Source organism: Sipha flava, unplaced genomic scaffold, assembly GCF_003268045.1.
Source record: "Sipha flava isolate LNK unplaced genomic scaffold, YSA_version1 2_pilon_pilon, whole genome shotgun sequence".
Classification (NCBI taxonomy): domain Eukaryota; kingdom Metazoa; phylum Arthropoda; class Insecta; order Hemiptera; family Aphididae; genus Sipha; species Sipha flava.
The window spans coordinates 2,413,154-2,439,504 of NW_020272972.1; the positions used below are offsets into that span (position 1 = coordinate 2,413,154).

General features: G+C 29.9%; 2 protein-coding genes across 4 annotated transcripts in view; one reads left to right on the forward strand and one right to left on the reverse strand.

The window, feature by feature from the left end:
* Positions 1–23,275, forward strand: LOC112686049 (membrane-bound alkaline phosphatase-like). The gene is made up of 7 exons (XM_025558155.1): positions 1–145; positions 5,564–5,611; positions 7,526–7,746; positions 13,110–13,481; positions 15,117–15,309; positions 15,933–16,385; positions 22,779–23,275. The coding sequence occupies exons 1-7, from the start codon at positions 94–96 to the stop codon at positions 23,078–23,080; spliced, it is 1,641 nt and encodes a 546-aa protein (XP_025413940.1). The 5' UTR covers positions 1–93; the 3' UTR covers positions 23,081–23,275.
* Positions 1–26,351, reverse strand: part of LOC112686051 (lachesin-like) — a 200,326-nt gene that overhangs the window by 46,146 nt on the left and 127,829 nt on the right. The window lies entirely within an intron of this gene.

The following is a 26,351-nucleotide window of genomic DNA, read 5'->3' on the forward strand; positions in this document are numbered from 1 at the left end:
GTTAGTGTTTACTTGGTTTAGTTGGTGTTCAGAGGTCAGTAGTTGTGTAGTTCACTCAGTTTAGCCATCATTGACGTCGCCGGTTCACTGATAATGGCTTTGATCGCGTTCGTGTACTGTATTTGTATCACCGTAATATGTAACAGTAAGTCCAAAATTGTTCTCTTTCTTTTTATTATTGAAAAATATTTAAATTTTCGGCTTCATCCATTAGTTTTAGAATATTTTTTTAGCTTTTTTTTTTCTCACAACGTTATTCATATTGAATTAAACTTAGTGATCTAAATTATTTTTATCCTCAATGACTATGATAAGCTATATTGTTTTCTGTGTTTGACCGAAAAGGTCAGATTGTAAGGAAGGTTGAGATTTTCGAGATCAATGGGATATTTGCGACATTCCGAAATAGTATGTGTTCGAATGTGAACATTGTCTCACAAGCAAGCATAGTTATTTTTCTTATTGTTGTGTGTGTAATGTTTGTATGTGCATGTTATTTGGGGTTTTCATTTTTTTTTTTCATCCGCGCAGTTATAGGAATCCCTCGGGTACTTTTTCCATCGTGTGTACTGCGATTATTTTAACCAGTTTTTACTTACGGTTACTGTAACACAATTATAACATCAAACTATAGGGACTACAAAAACTTTGTAACAACTACCAACTCGAAGTCACTGGCCACGAACTTTTTACACGTGTGGTAAGAACTAAAGTTCTGAGTACCTATTTTCGAATATGCAATTTCAAACCTATAACATATCGACTGTGATGTTATACATTTATGTATTTTCGTACATATATTATTGCATAAGTATGCGGTGTAATTAATTCAGAGGCGATAGTTGTAATTGTTATTATAAGAAATGTAATAAATTCAGTTATGACGTGATTTTTTTATAGGTTTTATGTAGTTTAACTAAATTAGTTGTACCGAATTATTTATTTTTCAAATTATTTAAACGCAAATTTATTCAAATATATATAAAAAAAAATCTTAAGCCGGTTAAACTTCTTGGTGAATATTTACGTGAATTTCATCATTTCATTTATGTTTTCATCAACAATTATAAATTAACTGATTTACTTGTGTATAATATACACATTGGTTAATCGTTATTCGAAGCTATTATTATAAAATATTTTTTTTTAATTTCCTCAAAATTAATAATAAATGGTACGTTAATTCGTAAAATTGTAACCAATACAATTACAACAATGTGTTTATACATATATACTATAAATATATTTAAGTACTTTGTTTTTGGTTATTCTGTATTGCCCTTGATAAAGTTTTAAATACTACTAAAATGATGTGCTTATACAGTTTACCGTGTTTTACAAAACCAATACTGTAATGGAATATTAAGTTACAGTCAAAAACATTTAAAATGTAATTATTTTTTTAAAATATTTTAAACATTCGTTTAATAGTTATAAAATAAATATGAAACAAACCCTTAACTTGAAATAAATATTCGAACAAGTCGATAAAATGTCATGATAGTGTTGAAGCAAACACATTAAAGTTTTGGTTTATATTATTATTAAAGATTTGTGTGTAATGTAATTAATTTGATGGTTATAAAGGTAAAGATAATATAAATTGTATTATCTACTTTATCCTTAGTTGTTTTTATTTAACTCTAACGTGAGTCAACTACGTGGTATCATGTATTCTTTATAGTATCCTCTAAGTTTTCGGAACTTTGTATGAAACGGGGAAAATATAATGAAATTATTATGTTCTTTGAATATCATTCGTCTGCGCACAAAAAAAGAAAAGAAAAAAACAGGGTCGTAAATAACATATTTGATACCCAAGAGAAATCACATGATGGTTTAAAACTTTACCCAAAAATGAATACCCACTATTTATTCTTGTTTTGTTAAAAATTATTTTTCATAGATAAACGTTTAATATTAACACATTACTTAGTTAACTATGAAACCTGTTGAGCAGTATACAATTTTTTATTGTAATTTTTCTTTTGATGTTATTTTATTGGTGGAAGTTCTTTAACACGGCTATGTATAATTTCATTCCTAAAAAATGATTGTATAGTAGTAATTAAAAAAGTTATGATTTAAGATATATTTTAACCATCCAATATCCCTATTATATAATATACTCGTATATATTATATTATACTATATTCCTATATATTGACAATAAGTCTAATTTTAGGAGTTTGTATTTATTATTTAGGAAATAACCAATACTAAAATGGGTTATACTTCTAAAACTAAACCAATTGCAGATTGTTAATATTATTTTAAAAACATCAATATTTTTCGTAGTGGAGACCATCATTTTTATAATAATTAGAATTTTTTTTTAACAACTGCTTATATTATTTGATATGATTTTTCAATGAATACAAATTCATTGAATGATATGATGAAAATGAAAAAGAATCTATTTCAGTATAAAATAAAATAGTACGGTTTTTTTTGAATTCGTGTTTTATGTATAACATCGATCTGTAAAGATTATACTTTTAATCTCGCATAAGTTAAATTGAAATAAAATAAATTGAACTATACTTCGTTGTAAAGGAATATATAAAATATTGATCATTGTTTTATCAAATTCTTTTATTTCTTTTTAATAAGTTTTACATAAAAAATAGTTCTTTGAAGCGCTATCGATTATAATAATTGTGACATACAGTCTAATTTCTTGATAAAAATACAATAATGTTATAATTTTTATAACGGATAATAATATTTTCAATATATTTTGAGTTTATTACTTAGAATCTTTTAATATATTTTAAAGAAAAATTTAAATGTATGTTACCAATGCTGCTTCTATTGCTTTCTATTATTACTGATTATTGAAATCATAAATATTATTTTTACGTTTATGTAATAAAGTGTGAATATAATCGCTTGTCATGATATTATTGCTAATTCTTGTTGTTTTAATATTGGAACTACGTAAATGGTATCACTATTATTTTTTCTTGGTATAGTTTTCACAGATTATTAACTTAAAAAGGTCAATGAAGCAAGTAAACATTGTATACCCACAACCTATATTTTTAAAATAGAAGAATGCGTATAACCTTGTAGTCATATGTAATTATACAATATGATAACTATAAATCGATTAAATGTTTAAATAAATGATAGAAAACTTGTCAAAAATAACTTAAATCTACCGCATTTATCTTGGGCTTGAGACAATCTATTCAAGTTATTAATATGATTATTATTGTTGTTGGCTAATATAACAATATAACAATTTAATGAAATCTACTATTGTGTGTTGCTAATAATATATGCTTAATAATAAATATATGAGTGCGATGAGAATGCGGAAATATTCCAAAAGCTAGTTAGTCGTTAGTTGACACATTATCTGGGTGCGTCTGAATAACGTATTAATAACGAAGAAACAATAAGACCGGATGGACACATTATTATCGTTGATACAATTTCAATCAAGAGAACTTTTCAATATCAATATTAATCACCGATTCGAAAATTTTTGTCGTCTATTGTTTATAATTATATAGGTGTATACTATATACTCGACGCCATAAGTGTAGTCAGGAGGTCGCAGTGTATGGAACGCCTATTGAAATAACGATTTATATTTTACTTCTATGGAGACTGCTATGTTGACTGATTTTTTTTTTTTTATAAATTAATTTTTGTAGTTTTCTTGCACACGCTGAAAACGAGTTTGGCTACGTTGGCTATGCTTGACGCAATTTTTCAGGTCCCGAATGAAGACTTACACAACAACAATAATAAAAATACTTATAATGATGACGATGTTAGTATAACATAAACGAATTAGAAATATTCATAATATAGTGTTGAGTACGTGTGTTTGTGTGTGTGTGTGTGAGAGAGAGAGAGAGAGAGAGAGAGAGAGAGAGAGAGAGAGGAATACACAGTGGTAGGATGAAAACAACGAATATGATGTGTCCTCTGTTCATTCGTAATATTTCTCCGAAGGACACCAAATTTTAACGGGTAGTAGCTATAGCAACTCAACAGATTATAAAATACGGGTTTTGTGTTCGAAATGCATTCGAACGGTCTGAAAAGACCATATGACGCAGTGATGAATTTTCACGAGAGGTTATATTATTTTATTGTCAGAAATCGAGAGTTCCGAATTCGGCTTTTCCTTCTCAAAAACTCAAGGGTTTTACGTTACACAATATAGGTGAGCGAAACCATTTTCGACCAAAACCATATCCTTCCCTTTTCAGCCAATTCACTTTTCGACCAAATTTAAAATAGGCCGATCCTTTTTTCGACCAAAATAAAAATTTATGTAATAAATTTAAAATAATAAAATAATGATATACGAGTACATATTTGATTATGATGGAAACTACTATAATATATTAATGACAATTTAAGGTTTTCTCACATTGCGAGGTTTTAGGTTCATGTACAGAGCATAATCCCATTTGCAACAGTGTCAAAGTTTGTATAAAAACTAGGTTGGGCTTAAACTATAATTCCCCTTGGGGCGAAGCCCCATCCTCCAGAAAAGTGCCACGCAGTGGAACTGGAGTTGGTGAGTGAATCCGGAAGTCCTAACATTTTAAAAATTAAAATTCCGATATTTCGAAAAAAAATGCAAACAATTTTCATTAAGATAAGAGATTAAAACTAGATACAAAATATCGTTCTCTTTTATATTAATATTTTAATAATTATTGATAAAAATTGTACATAATTATTTTATTATTTTAAATTTATTATATAAATTTTTTTTTTGGTCGAAAAGTGAAGGGTACGTTTTTGGTCGAAAACGGCCATGCTCATATAGGTACTGTGTTATTTTTCAATCGTTACAATGAAATAATTGCGCTTTTGAGTTATTCGAAACATTGATAATGTATATTTTTGCGTACGTCGCACGCGAAATGAAACACGTTCGGCAATACCGGCAGGAGAGAGATGACATTCAAAACGAGGATTTCGTTGGTGATATCGGTGTTGTATGTTTTTTAGTTCATCGCTGAGTGTGACTACGGGAAGGTACCTATGTGTGTACACATGCTCAGAGTGTAAATATTGTTTGTCGACGACGCGGCGGCGGTGGCTCATTTGGAGAAATGTTCTAAATTGAAACGAACGACTTACTCGAGAACAAAGTAATTTCAACAGATTAAGTGAAAGAAAACGACGACGACGACGACGACGATAGTGTAACGCAAAGGGGTAGGAAACGGTGCGGTGGTGGTGTACGGTGGAAGCGGAAAAAAAGAAACGCGGTCTAAATGTCACGCAATAAATCGTACTGGGTTTTTTCGGCAAACTCGCGCAACGGCGTGTCTCGAAAAAAAAAGTACACACAAAGAAAGTGAAAAGTTTAGATGATAATAAACTGCCGGCGGTGCAAACTTTAACCGCTGCTACCGACCGCGAAAATCTCATCGCCCGTCCTCTTCTCGAATAACACGTTTTCGTAACACCCCTGTATTATTATATTACATAATAGTATTGTAAAATGCATTTTACCCTTATATTAATACAACCACGAACAAAAATTTTTTTTATTCATTTTTATTGTGTTTTTATTCATTTCCAGGTCATAACTCGTATGCAGCCGTGGGTGCAAAAGTCTACACGGAAAAAGGTAAATTAATTACTATACACTCGCGACAACCCGTGAGTCGTATTATTATTTGTTTTTAATTAAACTATTTAGGTTTTGCCATCAATTAGTTTTGATGTTTGTTAAACCCCATTTTTTTTCACTCGACTCTCATAAAAAAAAGGATAGAAATAATTTATAAATAAAGTCACACCTTTCATGAGTCATCGCAATCATAACTTAATATAACTTTTGAATTCACGTATTATTAATATAAATATTATTATTATAATCATGACTATAATCATAATCTCATATTAAATTTGTTTTTATTTTTCTTCATTCGTTTGAATATTAATTAGGAATCTAATAATCGTCTGAAATTGTACGCATCAATTAGTATTTCAAAATAGCTGCTAAAATCTGCCTTGTTAGTTATTAATAATCTTATCTAAATAATAATTATTTCTCTAAACTCTTTTTATTGTTTATTACTAGAAAACTTATAATACTTATAACATTTACCACTGTAGTCTTATACTCGTAGGTTGGACTAACTTAATCATAATATTATTGAACATTAATCAATCGTGATAACACGGCGAATTTCTATCTACGAAGAAGTTTGATCTGTGTTTAACCTATATTACTTTTTAGTTTTTTTTAGAATTAAAAATTTGTTTAATTATTGAAGGTTAATGGTTAAAAATAAACATAATTATTGAATGATATATTTATACTTACTATGAATGGTTTAATTGTAATCGTTTTTAACTAAAAATCATCATTTTTTTTTTCAGAATTTTTAAATCGATATTTTAAGGAATAATACATAAAATGTATTTTAGTTTAATCATACAATATATTATTTTTATATGTATATTATGTATATATATATATATTTTTTAATTATTATTAGCAAATTTTAATTCTGTACTTTTTTTTAAATTAAATTTAAATTTTGAATATAGTAAAAACAATTAGTTATTAAATTATTTTTGTAGCATTGCAAGATATTATAAAATGGTTTTTTTTCTTTTAATTTTGATTAATAAATATCTGGCTGTTAAAATTGTTAGTATTTTCCATTATATCAAGTTTCAAATAATATACATGGTTTATTTAATCATTATAATACTTACATTTAGTAGGAATAATAATTAGTGTACTACACAATACAATTGTTTTCTTTGAAATTTATATGGAAAAACAATTAGAGAAATTCAAATAATAATTTTTAGTTTGTTAAAATCGATTGACTGAACCCACACTTCTTTACTGATTGGTTTTATTGAATAGTTAAATTGGATCTTATAATGAATGATAAAAAAAAAACATAAATATTCAAGTAAAAAGTGTATTTTCTGAATGGAATTTACAAAAACAACAAACAAAATGAACACTTATGTAATTGGATTTATATTAACCTTATTTTATGTACACTTTTAAACAATATTCAAAAATAGAAAAAATAAGAGTGGGTTGCTTATTTGGAATTCATTGCCAGTTTCCCTTTATTTTTTACTGGAACAGGATATCCGCATTTGCGTTCGTTCGATATTATTTTATTGCAATATATAAATATACCTTTTCTTATAGTCACCCCATCCCTTACCAACTTAAACTTTCTCAGTTGTTATTATCAATTTTCTCTGGAGTAGATGTTATATATAAACCTCGTCTATTACTATTCCTTTTTTTTTTTTTTTACTTTCATTCCAAATATTCTTCGCACAAGGACATTACATATTGCTCTCGACTTTCAACAGAGCCAAATCATCCGAAAAAAATTCACTCACTTTTTTTCCATTGTTCAACTGGCACTCGTTAAAGTCTGACTTAAGTCTCGAGTGAATTGTTATTTCGTATTATATGTAAATAAATAAACAATATATAATAGATTATATATATAAAGATGGAAGTGAAATAATAACTGTATGGACTTTCTTCACGTAGACAGTCAATTCTGGATCGAGAATGGCAAGGATATGGTGACCGAAAAAGTCAAGTACTTGAACAAAAGAAATGTCGCCAAAAACATAATCATGTTTTTGGGTGATGGCATGTCGGTGACTACTTTGACGGCATCGCGTATTTACAAAGGTCAAATGGAAAAACGGTCCGGGGAGAATGAGTACTTGAGTTTTGAGAAATTCCCGTTTGTTGGCATGGCAAAGGTGAGATAAAATAAACTATTTAAAAAAAATTTTTAAGATACGTTTATGATAATCGCCGTTCGTCATCATAACCGTAAAGTTTTTCATTATTAATTTCTAAAATTAGTTTTTTTTTATCACAAATTTTTTTTATCCTAATAAATGTTTTTGTAATTACACATATTAATTCCATCTACTCTATAACTTCGTATATTAAATTACTAATTTATTATAAACTAAATTTGTTTTATTTATAGCAATTATGCTTATATTTATAATATTTAAAGGCAAACATCCTTGGTCCAAATTAATTGATTATAAAACAATCGATTTTTTAATATTTTTTTAAATATCACTACTATATTAGGTATTATGTCTAACGTAAAAACGTTTACTAAAAAAGAACTACTACAAATATGCGCAGAAGGATTATAGCTTTAAATTTAATAAATAAAAATGTTTACATCTGATTAAATATTTGTTTTTTAGATTACTTGTGTTTATTTTATTAATTGTGAATATTCTAAACAGTTTATTGAATTAAAAATTAATATATTTTTATGTTATATTTCATTAAAAAACGTCATAAAAGTAAAATTATTACAATGGGATTTTAAAATATGAAACACGTTTACTGAAAAATGGTATTTTAGTTTCGTAGGTTTTTGTGTGTCAATATCAATATTTCATTTAAAGTACAGTCGAGCGTAGTGTATATAAATGATGGCATTTCATTGATATAGTATAATATTATATTTTAGTATAATCATTTCTTCTTGTATGTTACTCTATTTGAATATTACTATTGATACATAAACTTTTCTTTTTTTTTTTATCAATATATAGTTTTATATATATATATATATATACTGGTCGGGAGTTAGGTTTATATATACAAAACACATAAATAATTTTTCGTCCAAATAGAAAATAAATACATTAATAATTTAATAATTAATTCAATTTAATATTTATATAGGAAATTATTATACAATATATTATTCTAATTAGAAACAAAAATGTATTTTAAATTATTTAAATAATTATATGGTTTCTAAAATATTTAAATAATATTATTTTTAACAGTTATATAAACAATATTTTATTTGTTTAAAATAAAATGATGATTATTAAGAAGGCTTAATTAATTAGTAAATTTAAAAAATAGAACAAATTTAATATAATAAAAGTTTTGAATAAACAATTACTAAGAATTAATGAAATTAAATAATTTTATTAGAAATAATATTATAATTGAATACTTAGTAAAATAATTGCCTAAATAATAACGTATAGACGAGATTATTTTGGTTTTGTTATTCATTTTGTAATTTTTTTCGTCATATTTCATATTTAAACTTAAAAATTGAAATTAATTGCTATAAAAGTTTATACTCTAAATAATACTAATTAATAAAGTTACCATTAATATAACTATCGACTTTATTTATGTTTAGTATATTAGTTATAAGTTAGATCTAATAACTATTTTAAAGCTAAATTAAGAAATTTTATTTTATAAATAATAATAAAAAAAGGTATTTTATCAACTCTCAATATGGTATTGATTATTAAATAGCATTTATTAGTAACATAAGTGCGTTAAAATAATTAATTTAAAATGAGTATTCCGAAAGGGTTCTTAGTCACGTCAGTTAAAATATGGAATCCATTAATATTGGATCAAATTTATTGTACACATTTTAGATTACAGAAAAATATTTTACTTTCTTTAAATTAGATCCATTCAATTGTATTAATTAAAATTATATGTTTATTTATATATAATATGTATTTTATTGGTTACAAAATTTGACGCAGAAATATTATTGTATTGTTATAAATCATGTCAAAATATTTTGAACCAATTTTTTTGTTTTGAAATTTAAGTACTTATTTTCGGAATTTAGTTTTCGATTCGAATTTTTAATTTGATTAGAAAAAAAATTGTACAGTTATTTTTTAATCATGTGATAAAAAATAGTTATAAGTAAGACTTTATTTTTAAAAATGGACTATAAGAAAAAAAATATCAAGTGCATTATTCTATAGATGTTTTTTTTAAGATTATTGAAACCAATATTAATATTAATATTATTATATATTTAATATTATCACTGTCCAATATAGTCTTGTGGATTATTTAAGTGGTAAATCTATTTAAATTATTTTAAGTAATCGGTTGTTAATATATTTTAATTTTGTGTTCAATTCGTTATCTGACAATATTGTCAGTGTTCATGACAAGGGTAATGGTGTTAATTGGAGACCTAAGAAAAAATATGGTCAAAGTCCAAAGGTAGTATAATGCATAGTGCATAGAATGTGCGGGGACTGGGATGACAGCTGTCAAAAACAGAGCGATATGGAAAGAGGGATTCTAAATGAATAATAAACAATATAGGGTTGGCTGATGATTAAAATTCCAGCAAAGGGTATTTTTAATGCATAAAAACACAAATGCGTGAATTGTATTTAATGTACAATCATTATTCAGAATAACTTTTGATAAATATAAAGTAATGTGAATTGTGTTATGCACCATTACTTTTTAATAAAATAAAATCTACTAATTGTATGTCAAACGTTTAAGTAGAAATCTAGTCGACATTGCTTATCAAATGCATAAATATTTTTTTTGAATACAACTTTTAAATTGAATTACAATTTTAACAAATAATTTTATCGCTGGATAGCTAATTTTATTTAATATCAAATGTGAAGGTTATGATACGTAGAAACAATTATGTGCATTGTTCATCAATTGTATAAAAAATTAGCTCATAAATGCGGAAAAAATTGCGAATTCATTCACAAGTTTCACGTGTTGAACGTTGTTTAAACGTTCTTAGAAATATTATTACGAGCGATTTATTACAGTTATTAATTATTTTTGTCCGTTTATATTGAACCGCACCATTTCTCAATGTAGTTGTAATATACACTTCGAACGTCGTTCAAACGAAACAGGTTTCATGTTTTCGAACATGGATTCAAGCGGCGTGTTTGAAAAATATTGTTTAAAAACATCATACAAAATTAAATCGATTGGTTGTTAAACACATAATCCAATTCCCAATAAGCGATCGGTTGCCGTTTAATGCGAGAGCACCGTGCACAAATGTTTTTTCTGAACGTAATGATTATTCGAGCGAATCAATAAATTGCATTTCAATCACGTTCAAAAATACAGTTATACAGTGGACTCCACACGCGGCATATTGTGTCCGACAGAATTCGTTTTTTTGTTCTTCTTCGTTTCTAATTGTTGCGGAATAACCACGTTTAATTGTTCTGAGGTTAATACTGTTATGGCTGGAAACGTTTGGTGCGAACTGAATTTATAAACACATATCATATACTCTTGCCCGTATAGAATTTTGAAATACAGCGCAAGTAAGCCTTGGGATCTACTGTAATGCCGTCTACTACAATATAACCAGAAATGTGTTCGGGTCGTTAACAAATATTGCGTAAAAACGAGAAACAACAGGTTCAAATCAACAGTTATGGCCGGTACACACGAACGATTTTTATCGGACATTTTTATCGTATTAAAATATTATCGTACGATATTATAAATAACATGGTTATAAATTAAGCTGTTCACACGATTACGATAAAATGTCGTACGATAAGATAATCGTACGACACCTCGAAAACTGTCGGAGACGTTTTAAACTTCAGTCCGATAAAAATATCGTATGATCAAAATATTTCAATCAAAATGTACATAAATAAACTGATTAGAACTCACGAACGGTAATATTTATCGTCTCAAAACATAGAAAGTGTTTAGTATCCATCATGTCTTCGGAGGACGAATGTGATATTTCTAGTGGAGCCAACTCACCAAAATCAATTGAATTTGTGATATAGATCGTACGATAAAATGTCGGTCGTATGTACCTAACTAACACCTTATCGTACGATAATATTTTAATACGATAAAAATGTTGTCCGATAAAAAATCGTCCGTGTGTACCGGCCCTTAACTATAAAACTCAATGAGCACATTTAGCTGTACAATTTCTTCAATAGATTTCACCAAAATATGTCTGGACCAACATTAAAAATACGCTTACCATTCTTAGACGATTGTCAATAATTTCATTCGTACTGTAAAATCTTCTTCTTCTCTTTCGCCTTTCTCTCAACCATTTGGAATTAGCCACCCTTGTCCTATACCTCCACTTGCCTCAATTTTCTATATCCCCTACACCAACAGTAAATTAATAATATTTACAATAGTAATTGTAAATAAATTACAACAAAATCTACCTTACCATCTAGGATTATTTTTATTAGCTAAAGTTCAATAGTTATATTGAAAACTGCTCTTGTTTAACTATCATAGCAAACAAATATTAGATGTTGTAATTGTTGAAAAAATTCGATGATACTCTTTATTAACGGCAAAAGTATAACAAATGGTTACGTATGGTGGGAAATGTTGAACAAAAAGCTATTTTCAAGTATTTCGATATAATATACGCATTACTTAACTTGTGATTTTCGAATTAAAACGAACAATCAAACGGAATTTCCCCGAAATAATGCTCCGTAAACTTTTCTCGTCAACAATACGTATATCATACATGATTTAGCCTAGTTACCCTCGTATCCGGTTTTATAGCAACGGTGAAGCTACTTATGAAACAAAGAGATATTATTTAATAGTTTTTTTTTTAATTTTTTCTCCGAGTATTAACAAAATATATTATATCGCAATATCGTATGCGATGTGCACACGCATAAACGGTTTACTAAGACCGGCTGTGGCGCGACGAGTCGAAACCGACGGATAACTTGTCAGCAATCGGCTGAGAGAACGCGTAAAATGTCTCATTGGCACGCGGACCACGTGTCGCGCGTCCGACAGAGGACGTAACTCAGAGGTGGAACTAGGAATTTTTACACCCGGGGAAAATGTTAAAATTACGCCCTATCATAGATCAGTAATCAAATACTCATATTGAGAATTGTTTTCTAATAATTAATATACAATCATAGTTATTGAGTTTTAATCTGATAACAGTATTTAACAAAGTTAAATATATCGAATTAATTAATAATACATAAACAAGTAATAATAAATAATTAGTTATTAATGTATCAAATAAGCTGTTAATAATTACGAGAATAACACCTTTTAAAATTTAACGCCCGATGATGAATTCCCGTCTTTCATCCCCTAGTTCCGCGTCTGACGTAATCTAACTCAACTTCGCACTCGGGCAGTCTTGTAAAAAATATGTTAAAAGTTAAAAATTTACAAAAGTTAAAAAGTGTTCGCACGAACACACAGGTCGTTGAAATAAATATGCATCTACTATCGTTCGTTCATTGTCCGGTCAGTATTGATTTGTTTCTCCCGTTCGCAGACGTATTGCGTGGACGCACAGGTGCCCGACTCGGCGTGCACGGCTACCGCGTACCTGACGGGCGTGAAGAACAACTACGAGATGCTCGGGCTGACGGCAGCGGTGCGATTGAACGACTGTCCCGGGTCGTTGAAGCCCGAGAACCGGGTCAGCTCCATAGCCGACTGGTCGATGGCTGAGGGCAAAGCCGTTGGGCTGGTCAGCACGGCCCGGGTGACGCACGCATCGCCGGCCGGGCTATACGCGCACTCGGCCAACCGGGGATGGGAGACGGACACTGGCATGGCCCATTATTCCAACGTGACGGACACCGGCCGATGTGAGGACATCGCCAAGCAGTTGGTCACCAGGAGTCCCGGCAAGGACTTTAAGGTGAGTGCGCGATATCGTGTTCGTGACGTAGTCTAATAGGAGAGGAACGAGATTTGTGCGCGTACCCGATCGTTTTGTAGTCGGCAAGGTGTTTGAAATCTGATTGAAAATGTTGTATGGCTTATTAATCACCAATCGTTTTTTTTTTTTTTAGAAAAACATTATCGATTTTGTTTTGCATATTTTTAACATTTAACATTTTTTTTTTTTTTTTATTTTCCTTTAAACCGTGATTAACGTTAATAACACATATTTTTGTTCCGATCAACTAACACGATAAGGTAAATCGATAACAATCAACTTGATGACGAATACTGTATTTTTATTGTAAACGTGGTTTAATTTTCTGTAGACTGACTTGGATTGAGAAATGAATAATAATATTGAAAGTTTAGGGTGTTATACATAGGAACTCATATCTCGATTAACCATGCATGTATCTATATATATATATATATATATATATATGTTATTATAAAGGTAGACGATTAATTTCTAACGGAGTCTGAGATATTAAATAATACATAAAGAACTCTTTTTATTACTACAATGTTTTGAAAAGTAATTTAATATCAAATGGGATGTATCGAATAACTTTTAAATTTAATAAATTTTATCATGTATAATTTATGCATAAATTATTAGAAAATAAATACAATTTTTGTGTTAATTTCCTTATAGGGTATTACATTCCTAGTCTTAAAGTTATATCTTTCTTGTCGTACAATAATATATTCGTGTGTATATTATGTATAGATTCGTTATCCTTCGGGATACCTGTTCAGTTATAAGTTTTCTTTTTTTTACGTGTCCAGTGCGAATTTTCCGACTTTATAACGCATCTATTCATGAAATAAAATGTCACTTTACCCACATACACATACATACACACACAAACATGTTTTTACTGTGGCTTGATTAAGTTGAGTATCTTTTTCATTAACCGATCATAGACGTATGGCAAATATAACTTTCTTACCAAAAACATATTAATAATGTAATTTGTAGATGCTAGCCCAAGTAAGATTTGTTTGTATATTTTCATTATAAATATGTCTCCTCTGTTTTGTTTGAAGTACCATATTACTTAATAAATTAATTTTACACTCTTCGTGTGCCATTAGCTGACATACGTGTGTATTTTTAATAACTTTATTTTCAAATAAATTGCACATCGTACATATTTTAATATTTAAACTCTGTTAGGAAATATAATGCTATTTTTTTTATATTTATTGAACAAGGTACAAATCGTTATAATAAATAACAACTAAAAGTATTTTAATTCGTAATATTTGTAACACATATTAACTGCCCTTTATCAAAGTGCATGTTAAATTTAATTTAAATTTTATCCTTTAAAATGTTTAATAGTTTAAATGATTCATAATTTTTTTTTATATTGCGCATGTTATTTTTTTAAGTTATTTTACACATAATTTTTATTAGATTTTATTTACTATGAATATTATATTTTGGATTTTTTTCAATTATTATTTATCTATATAAAAGTGATTTTTTTTTTTTTTTTTTTTTAATATTCGAGATTTCACCGTATTAACATTTTTATATTGACAGTAAAAATGAAGATTTGTTTACAATTTTATGCCAATTTGAGTAATAATTAACCTATAGGTGATACTTGGTGGAGGTCGCCAAATGTTCTTCACCAATGATACAAATAAAAAAGGATTTAGAATGGATATGGATCTTGTGAATTTATGGAAGGAAGATAAGACAAAACGTTTTGGAAATGGTAAAACAGCATACGTTGAAAACAGAGACCAATTATTAAACGTTGACCCTTCTAAGACCGATTATTTATTGGGTAAGCAGATATAAAAAAAAAAAATTTCTTGGTTAATATAAATGTAAATACCAAAGGAAATATTATACCGATTTTTTTGTATTAAATATTTCATTGATATGAACAAGCAATTCAAAAGAAATGGAAATAAAGTATATATTATTGTCAAGTAATTTTCTCAAATCACCCAACTACTCATACTACGTCTTGTTCTCTTTTTTTTTTTTGGGCATTTTTAAATCTTTTGATGTCTTTCTGTTAACGTTATTGACATCAATGTGCAATTTTAATTAATTTTGAATCTGCCAAATTTTTACAAAAAAAAAAAAAAATGTTTTTTACTCGAATTTATAAAACATCTAAAAGTTGACAAGTTTTAAAAGCAGTTATAACTCGTTATTCCACCCAGGGTCTTCAAATAAATTAGTCTGGATTTTGAGAAACTAGATGACGTAATAACAATGATCAACCATCTTGTGATGTATTAATATGCGTGAGATTATACTTAAATATACTACTATACGTTTTCCTTCTTAATTTTTTTCGTTCTTTCTCTTTCTATCTTTTTATTTAAATAGATCGGCAGTATACAATTTTATGTTAATAAATTAAAATTTATGTTATGCATATTTCATGTATTGTAGGTCTATTTGAGGACAAACATATGAAGTTTCGACTTACTGCGGACGCCACGGTACAGCCCACGTTGGAGGAGATGACGAAAAAAGCCATCGAAATTCTGAGTAAGGAGAGGAACGGATTTTTTTTGTTCGTCGAGGGTGGACTCATTGACGTTGGCCATCACTTAACGACGGCCAGAACAGCGGTTGACGAAACGGTAGAGTTGTCCAAAGCCGTCCAAAAGGCGGTGGACATGACCAACGAAGATGATACGCTGATTGTCGTTACTTCCGACCACTCGCACACCATGACGATGTCCGGATATCCGTCCAGGGGCAACAACATTTTGGGACTGGTTGGATCTCCTGGAGTTGACGGTTTGCCGATCGCTACCCTTAGCTACGCCAATGGCCCGGGCATACCGAAATCCGAATTTCCTGGATGCGCCCGCCAGGATTTGTCCAAAGTCGATATGAGTAAATAATGTTAATATTATACTTAAACCTCACCACGAACCCGATCTAACTCATGAGCGCGATAATACTTAACGTTCGTTGGCGAAAATCCTAGAGATAATTATATAAGGTTGCTTTACATAGGGTGGCCTGATTTTGAAAGCACTAAACCGGGATATAGTGAAATTGCGTACGATTTTGGATACGGTGTAGAAATGTAGAATTAAGAATATACGACCCGTTCTTTTTGGCCAACGCGTATTTATGATAATATTTATCAATTTGTTATCAGGTATTTTTGAAAGTCGGTATTTTTTAATCATGAACTTCAATTCGGGACATTACAGGCATCTCTTCGGAAAATTAGGACATAAGGCACGAAATCGGTATAGTTTTTCGACAGACGTACTCGTCTGATATTGATTGTGTTTGTCGTAGACCCGAATGGTCGAACATATTTTCCCTGCTAGAAGTATCTTGAAATCCGTAAGCGGATTAACGTCTACAGAGACCCGACTCGATGATACACCATCATTGTTGGTAGTACCTTAAAATATTTTACAAAATCGCTTTTGGTTCTTGTAATCGTCGAACAAAACGGTTTCGTGTTGTGTAATAGTGTATTCCAAGTTGCGAAAGAACCATAAGGACTGCATAAAATCTGCACACATTGCCTTGACGTCTTTGGGAAATTACCGGGATTGTAAACGATTGCGCACACCGTAATGATAGTAAACGCTTAAGTTAAACTTTTGCCGTTGCTTGCGATTTGCCGTACCATCGTTTGAAAATGTTCGTCGACGCATAAAAGTCTATTATTGTTTTATTTTTATTTTTTATTAAAAAAAAAGTTTACGATTACGCATTATCTGTGGATGCATAGCGATATATATACCTATCATTCATACGACGTGTAAACATGGATCATTTGAAATTTTCAAACACTTTTAATATACCTGCATTATGGTGATTGCACCTCGAGTGAATATAATTCGTATGCTCAATAAATTAAAATTTGGATAAATGGAAAATGGAAAGGGAAATGTCGTTTTAAAATAAAATGTTTGTGTATATTTTTATTTTTTCGACGAGACTTACCTCATTTATGTATGCATTGTTTTTTTTTTCAATTTCTTAAAACAATAATTAATACTAATTACAAGAGTCTAAAGTTCATCGGACCAGAAGTTTTTAAAATATCGCTTTTTAACGTTATAAATGACACAATAAGGAATGCGTGTTTGAATTAGTAAAATAGTATCAACATTTTTGTGTTAATTTGATCTAGTAAAGAAATATAGGTGCAAACCCTACATGGCTGCTAATAATTTCATTATTTTCGTATTGGGCCAAATCGTGATAATTATTGACGAATTTTTTTTTTTTTTAACCAGTTTAATCGCCACCGCGATGGTATTATATCCTGATGAATAAAGTACAAAACGTACATCTACATAGTCATGTTTTTTTCGTAAAGTACAATTAGACTGTGGATTTTATTTATTTCAATTTAATTTCTGTTGCTACTTTTTATGAACGCTTAAAAATTCAACAATTTTACTATTGCGGTAAAAAATAAATTATTCACAGCACATTAAACGTTTATAATTTTTAATATTCCGTCTTGGTTTTTCGGATATTCAGTGTAATAGAAAATTAATAATCGTATAGTATTATTATTATCATGTTATTGAATATATTAATACGTATAATATTCACCGCAGTTAAAATTTTTTTTTTTACAATTTTTTGTTTATAAATTAAATTTGTTATTTCATTTAAACTTAAAAAACCTACGAAATTATCTCTTAATTAAAATACTTTATCAAGATTAAAATACCTTAATTTTCTTCATTTTATACTATTATGTATTTAGTAAGAGTTACAATCACAAATCTAAAAACGATGTCTATCGATAGAAACGAGTCCGTGGAGAATTTTATGTTAATACTTAAAGATATTAATACTTGATAAATGTAAATATCTCAATAGTTTTATTTTATAAATCTGTCTCGTATTAAATATGAATAATTACTGCGCTTGGGAGAAAATATTTTTAAATTATTCCAAGTGGTATATGCACGATTACAATACTTTTAATCTACATTACGAAAGTATATATTTATCCTTGGATTATCTGGAGTGCTATCTAATATATAGGTATAGATCAATTAAAAATAGTATGATCCAATGGTTTTTGAGAGGATTAAGATAGTTGTATAGTACTTTGCTTGTATCCCTTGAGCGTATCATTTGATATTTTGAAAATCATTTTGCGCTAATCTTTTTACGTTTATACAGAATGGTACATTTAATATTATGTTTTGCAATTCAATTTTATTGTAAGACACACATTTTTTTATTTTTCATATTTTAGTGATTTATTTTTCTTTTGAGTTTCTTATATTTTTACACATAATAATCTTAATAATTTCTGAAAACTTAAATATTTTGTACAGAAAAAATAGTTAATTATTTATAAAAATTTAAAGTTTTGGAATAAAAGTGCGGACAGGTTGAACATTTTAATTTTTAATGTCATCGTTCTCTTTACATAAACTTATTACATTAACATTTTGTAAATTACTCTTCTAGAATGTATACGTCAACATAAATCAATATCGAAATTAAAAATAAAAATGAAGGGAGCTCGTTAAGATAGAAATTATATAAAAAAAAAAAATTAAAAAAAATAATTTTCTTATATTAATTTATTTTATTTAAAATAATAATTATAAGAGATTTAAGAATTTATTGACCTAACTGTAGATTAATACTAAATAGTTCTAAACCCTATATAAAATGTAAAATTTGATTTTTATGTTTTCATTTAAGTATTGCATTATATAAGTCGAATTTTTTTATAAAACTGTTAGGCTAATAACAATACTGCTAAGTGTTTTGAATTGGTACATTCTACGATAGTTTCATCCATATATGCACTTTTTCTAGAGTATATATAGCAACTGAGGCTCTTAGTTGTTAATGGAGCGTAACTTTTAAATGGATGCATTCAACAACAGTATTGTTCATGAATACATACTCTGTTCACTCATTTATATACTTATAAAGACCATGATTAGGAAGGTGCGAGAGGTGAGTGTGCACCGCGTGCCAGGAACACTGGGGCTCCAAAAGCTTTTTCATAATCAGTAATATTTCTAAAAGTTAACCATATTATTTAATTCATAAAATTTAACACGTTATCAACGCGTAATCGACAACATTAACATTGTCCTGCCGGCGGTGTTGCTAATTTAATTTTAGTATAGGTATTTTATATTTTTTTATTTTTCTCGAAATAATGACGTCGTCGATAAAAAAATTAACAATAATATACCATTTATACTCTATTATTAATGTTACTTGATATAATTAATTTATTAACATTAATAACATAAACAAATGTCGACTTGAAAGAGTTGTATCTACGATTTTTTACTATAGTCTTCACATCATAGTTTATGAACGCAGAAGTTGCATAGGTATTTAATTTTCTTTCACAGGAAAATTATTTAAAGATAAATTGTTTTTTGTGGAATCGAAAATTCGATTTGTTAATAAATTATGCTAGTTTAGTATGATAGCTTAATATCTACATGTTTTGTTCTTTTTATACAACTTGAGTTATATTACTTATTTTGTATGTTAGTTGTTGATTATTTCTTTACTCATTCAATAAATACAAATTATGTCGTTATATAGAACCCCTTATTCTTATGTAATCTATAGCCTCTAGTTATAAAAAATATTTGATAAGGGGGTAGAAGGGTGGGGGCGCTAAAAATAATTTTTGGCACCGGGCGTTAATTATGCTAGGCACGGCAATGATAATTATAACAAGTCTTTTCAAGTATTTTCGGCTATGAGTGTGGTATATGGTAGGTATTCATGTACGTTGCTGTACGTGGCATGCTTAACTTGTCATCTGCTTATACGTTTACGTATAATATATAAGCGAATTTTTAAAGAAAGCTTTCATTTGACATTTAGCATATATGTGCAAATAGTTGCAAGAAAAGTATTCATTATAGATTTTATTGTTTATTAAATATATATAAACGGAAATTTTTTTATTAGACTAAAATAAATTTCCCACAATTTTTTTTTAGATGTTTAAATATTTTTTAGCATTTATTATCTCATCAAAATCATAGAAAAACACTACATACAGTTGATAATTTTGTGCAAGTAGAATATTTGAATATTTCATTAAGCTTTATAAGCGGCCTCTTTTGTGAATTTTCATACTCCCGTGAGTATACATCATTATTCTCTATTAAATGCAAATCATCAAATCCAGAGTTTTATCCTTCTAATACGACATTTGTTTTTACTTTCCAATGAGCAATGAGTGCTTCATATTATTTCAATAATATTCTTCATGGGCCTTTTGTTTTTATTGTATATGAAGTAAGAAGTGAAACATTTCTGCGGATGGTATAAAAAAATTTACTTTTAAGTTAAAGAAATAAATACCCAAAAATGTTCTTACAACAAAACAATTATTTTATTTACATATCAATTGAATTTAGTTGAATTTTTGTGTGGACTAATATAAAATCGAGTATCGTACAAATAAGAATTAGCATCCCTTTTAATATTTTTAAATCAGGATTACGAATTTATAGTTATAAAAGTGTAGTTTTGCATGTATGTATATTCATCTGAAAATTTACTCCGATACTTGAAAATGATGGACAGTATAGTAGTAAATATAAATGTTTCTAGTATAACATTGAAAGCGAGATTACTACCATATTTAATATGATTAAGTTATTAATTTAATTATTATTTTGTAGCGCAATATTGTGAAATATGATAAATTCTTCGAACTTATCATAACGTAAATTTTATCGTTGCATATAGTTAATAACTGTTTCGTAATTAGATATACCTATATGCAGTTGATATGGGATTAACGAATGATTATTACGGTTAAAGTAGCCTCAAGTGTAGGTATACAGTTCAAGGATCGTGACTTTTGTTTTATTGTTTTTATTTACAACTGTAATCTTGCGAGATTATGAGATGTTTTAACATGATCCATAAGTGAAATTGCTATGTCTTTAAATTAATAATATCTTTTAAACTTGTTTTAGTAGTATAGTTTTCCGAAGAGTCTCTAAGCCCTCTCCTCTCGTTACCAGAAACAAGAATTTAGAAAAAATTATGATTAATTCCTTCATGTTGCATTTATGTATACGAGTATATGCGTGTTATATAATGTATTAATACTTTAATTCCTTATGAATATTAAGTTTTAATTTATGTGATACGAAATACATCATCGTTTTCATACTCGTAATTCTATATTAAACGAAAATAATAAATAACTTCAAGGAATACACTATATTATACTTGCTTTAAATTTAGGGGGAATTAAAGGAAAAGGTCGTGATTAAGCGGGTGTTTAAGAATTACACTAATACTATAACAGTATGGGTCGGAGAAATGAAAATATTTGCAATATAACAACTTAGCTCTACACGTGTAGGTTTGAAAACGTTATTGTTTAACAAAATGTTTTCCAAACGGATATTCTTCCGTAGCACTACAGTCAGTTGAACAATTACGACTGTGGTATTGACCGTCCAGTTCTACATAGGATGGGATAGAATCCCGAAAATCGTCTAGGGTAGAACTAGCCGATCGGAAAACGATATTTCCACGCTCCATCATCAATGCACCTGGTGTATTATAATCTACTCATTCGCATTTTCCTCCTCCGATTTTTTCATCACAATACTTGTAAATATTTATTTATTTTTTTGTGCGTTTTCGTAGGAAAAAAGGAAACTGTAGGAATATAAGTCGAATAAAATATCGCGGAGACGGAGATATAAATAATCGATCAGAGATTTTCGATTCGATAAATCTCTCGACATTGATGTCGACGTAGCGTAGAAAGTTTCTGCAACCCTTTCTCGTACATTTGCACACGTTATCACGACTAAGTTTGTATGTGTGACACGAGCGTATTTTAGAGGATCGAAGGGGCGATTGCTCTCCCCCACAAATCCTTATTTAAGGAATCGATTATATGTGAGATACACATTTAAAATTTGTTTAATATGGATCGTTTTATAACGAAATCAAATGACGCGTGGCTGTGAATACTGAATTGGACTTTTCGTCGGGTCCATACTTAGTGAAAAATTAAATAAAATACAAGCGTAACATTCAAAACACATACAGATGTTAAAAAAGAACTACACAAAAGTCGATTTTAAGTGAATTCGGCATAGGATTAAAAAAAAAAAAACCACAATTATTAAGGATTCACCAGATTTAAATATTACCAAACATTTTACCTGTGAATTTTGAGTCCAAATTAAAGAAAAAATTTGAGCCCTCCCCCCTAGAAGTAAATCTAAATACACTTCTGATGTGTGCGTATGTGTGTGTTTTTAGGCGATCCGCTATACAAGTATCCGAAAATGGTGGAGTCGGTGGACGAAACGCACGGCGGTGAAGACGTGATGGTGTTCGCCAGAGGTCCTTGGGCCCACTTATTCTCCGGCAACTACGAGCAGAACCTGATACCGTTGACGATGGGATTCGCAGCGGGCGTAGGTCCGGCAGCCGGGATGAACGGCGGTCCGGTTGCGTACGCTTACGCCCCATCACGCGCCGCGGCCGTCCCGTCGTCCCTGTTCGCGATCACCGGCGGCTTCTTACTGACAACGATCGCATTGCGACGCGTCTGCTCGTGATCGAAAACGCTTTGCGCGCGTAAGATTCGACTAAATGCACAATCGGAAACTTTCTGCTTTATTGTTACGTATTTGTATTATATGATGCGCCCTTGTATGATTTTTTTTTTTTTTTTTTTAATGCAACACCAAAAACCAGTTAACATTGTGAAAACATGGTGGTTATTATTGCAATAAAATGAAAAAAAAAAGAAATTGTAATGATATTTTATTTTATCATGTACTCTCGGACGACCGACGACTCTTCGGTACTGCATGAATTCATAATGCACTGCTCTGCTTTTTTATAACTTCAGTAAACTGGCACTTCAAAAGTGGACGCTGACTGCCATATTTATCAAACAATAAATGTACGAACAGGTGGGTAAACGTGTTTACAAACCATGTTTATGATTTGGGGTTTTTTTTGTGCGCTTGGCGAAAATTCAAGGGCCTGAGTCTACAGTACGTGTCGATTGGACGATTGGGCATTCTTTGTACCCGAATGATGAGCGAAAACCTACATTTCGTAATGTATGAAATGTCGATTCGCCACAACTGTCTTTTAATTTATCGCTTGTTCAGCTGATAAAGGAAATAAAAAAATTATTTTTCATTAAAGCAAAAGTAATAATTATGAATTAATCTTAAAAGCACATTGTGTGTGTGCGAGTGTTCTTATTCCATCGACCGCTTAACTGTTATCACCGTTATATTGTGTGCGATCAGTCAATATTTCGAACCGAACACGTTGAGCCCGTGAACAAATCATTTATTATATTGTTATAATTTCGTTCTGCACCGCTTTCTTCTGCATAATGTATAAGTCAACGATATTATCACCGTTGAAGTCGGAAACGAATGCATGTTTTTAGATAACTTCTCTACGGTTTTTTAATAAACTGTTTGATTTTCACATTTATTTGGTTTACAATAATAATTACCCATGATCATTTCGCCCCCATTGGCGTTCCGACGCCCGACGTCAAACGTTAACGAGACGGAAATTGGACGCGACGATGTCGACCGCTCGAAACGATAGTATCATAAATATCACTAAATTATATTAATAGTATCAAGATATTTATCATGTTGTGTAAAATGCTTTTTTTCAATTTCACTCGCCGAGCGTTTTTATTTATTTTATATTCTCTTTGGCTTGACATCAAGTGTAAAAGTAACGTCTACATTGCAGTCACTTCAGGTTTGTGTTGAAGATAAAAATTAAAAATACGTTAAATACATGATCTGACGTAAATATTTTTCTCATAATAACTTTAGATTTTAGTACTTTTTTCAGGTAGAAAGAAACAAAGAGTGTTCGGTACTTTGAATTTGGTACTTTAGGAATGTTAGTTATGGAATTTCTCTATAGTTTTTGAGACGATTCGGTGAAACGTGAAGTACGCTATTGTTTAACAAAAACTAATTTTCATTAAATGAGCATTTAAAGTTTTATCTGCTGTGTGGATATATTAATTTCACAAAACTGATGATATTGTTTATTATAGTTATAATTTTCGGTATGAAAAAATCTATAATATATTTACGTAATTTTGAAAAGAATAAAAATAAACTATATTTTGGTAATAGTTATTAGAAATGTTTTCCTCTATAAATATACGGTCTATTGTATTGTATTTCATTATTATACGTTAATTATTGCACAATGAATATTGCATAAATTGTTCGAGGAATACATCGATTTGCAATGACAGCGATAGCTTTTCGTGGGCCGACAAGCGGAGGAAGAATAATTTGAAAAATACATCGACATTATTGTTTCTGCGGTTAGTGGTTTTGTTCGACAATTGACTGTATGCAGTTTACAAATTCCCTATGCATCGAACATGGAGGATGTAGTATTTTGATATACTATTGAAAAGAAAGAGCGTGATGAAGAAATCAAATATTTATTGCTTTTTTGAAAAAGAGAAAATAATGAATGTTCACGATATGTGTGCAGCCAGAAGTCAGGGAAACACCTCATTGACGATGAATGTAAATTTAACAATTATCTTAAAAATGCCAATTCTATTTTGATTTATCTGCAATCGCAAAAGATTTATTTATATAAGTTAATGCTTAAAGTTCGTATAAGTTTGCTTTGTCGTCTTTCGAAAGAGTATATATTTTTAATTTTTAACACGGTCGAAAAATCAATAAAAGCAGTGGTAAACTTGGTCGACAGGAAATCATGATTTGTTTTGACGCAGTCGACTTCAAACTATTGGTTCTTGCACGAGTCACCGCAATCGACTGGCATGCGAAACGTGTCCAAACAGAACCAGTTCCTTTGATAACGATCGATGGTAGTTGCCGCGGTCAACTGCGGAAACGAAACAGCGCCGCACGGACAACATACATGAACCACGTGCGAAGCGGACGAGGGTCGGGTCGTGGGTGCCAGGATAAAGTCTATTTGGACCAGAGCAGTGCTTGACCTGGGCAAAATCAAAGAAGGGGGACTCTGTTTACTTGGAAATAAAAAAAATAGCGTCCGCAAGACCTGTTAAGCGTTATAATTATAACGTAATGAACAGTAGGGGGACGCTAAAACGTGTGAAACCTCTTCGGGGGTATTCCGTCCCCCTGCGTCCACCCTCAAGCCGAGCAGCACTGGACCGGAGAGGGATAACGGTTTTGCGCTCATGCTCGTGGGTTAGTAGCTTGTCGCGGCCGTCGACGAGGTGTTTTACGATCCGAACGATCGCGCGAACGTTGACGGCGTAACGCGGCAATAGGGTCCGTACAGATGAACATTACGGTGGCCAGTGGCGTAGCCAGGATTTTTAAATGGGGAGGGGGCTAACCACTTTTTTTGATAAGTAAGGTAAGAGAGGATATGAGAATTCACCCTTAACCCCCCCCCCCACAATCTACCACCAAGTTTCTAAACGTAATTCAAGCATTTTAGTACAGTTTTAAAAATATTTGTTAATATATAATTTATAACAATAATAATAATAATTTTGGTTTTAGTGTTCAGTCACTTGCTCCACTCTGACAACTCTAACCTAACCTCTTAGGCGAATTTCTGGCAAATTCCGTTATTATTTCAATTTCATCGAATTGCTCTTTTTTATTTATATTAGCCATAGCTAACCCATTCAGTCTGTTTTCCGACATGGTGCTTCTTAAAAAATTTTTTAAGCGATTAAGTGCTGAAAACGTTCTTTCCGGAGTGAAATAGGTAACTCTGGTAACGTGGCGAATAATTGTAAAAGTATTTTAATGTTAGGTCGAAGATTGGTGCGATGAGAGAGTGAATCAAGAGCAGAATTCGGTTTTG

Excerpts from the sequence above, each read along its gene's own strand:
- LOC112686049 (XM_025558155.1), top strand. The coding sequence starts at position 94 with ATGGCTTTGATCGCGTTCGTGTACTGTATTTGTATCACCGTAATATGT. Across the intron at positions 146-5,563 it reads TATCACCGTAATATGTAACA|GTCATAACTCGTATGCAGCC; the intron begins GTAAGTCCAAAA and ends ATTCATTTCCAG. Across the intron at positions 5,612-7,525 it reads AAAAGTCTACACGGAAAAAG|ACAGTCAATTCTGGATCGAG; the intron begins GTAAATTAATTA and ends TTCTTCACGTAG.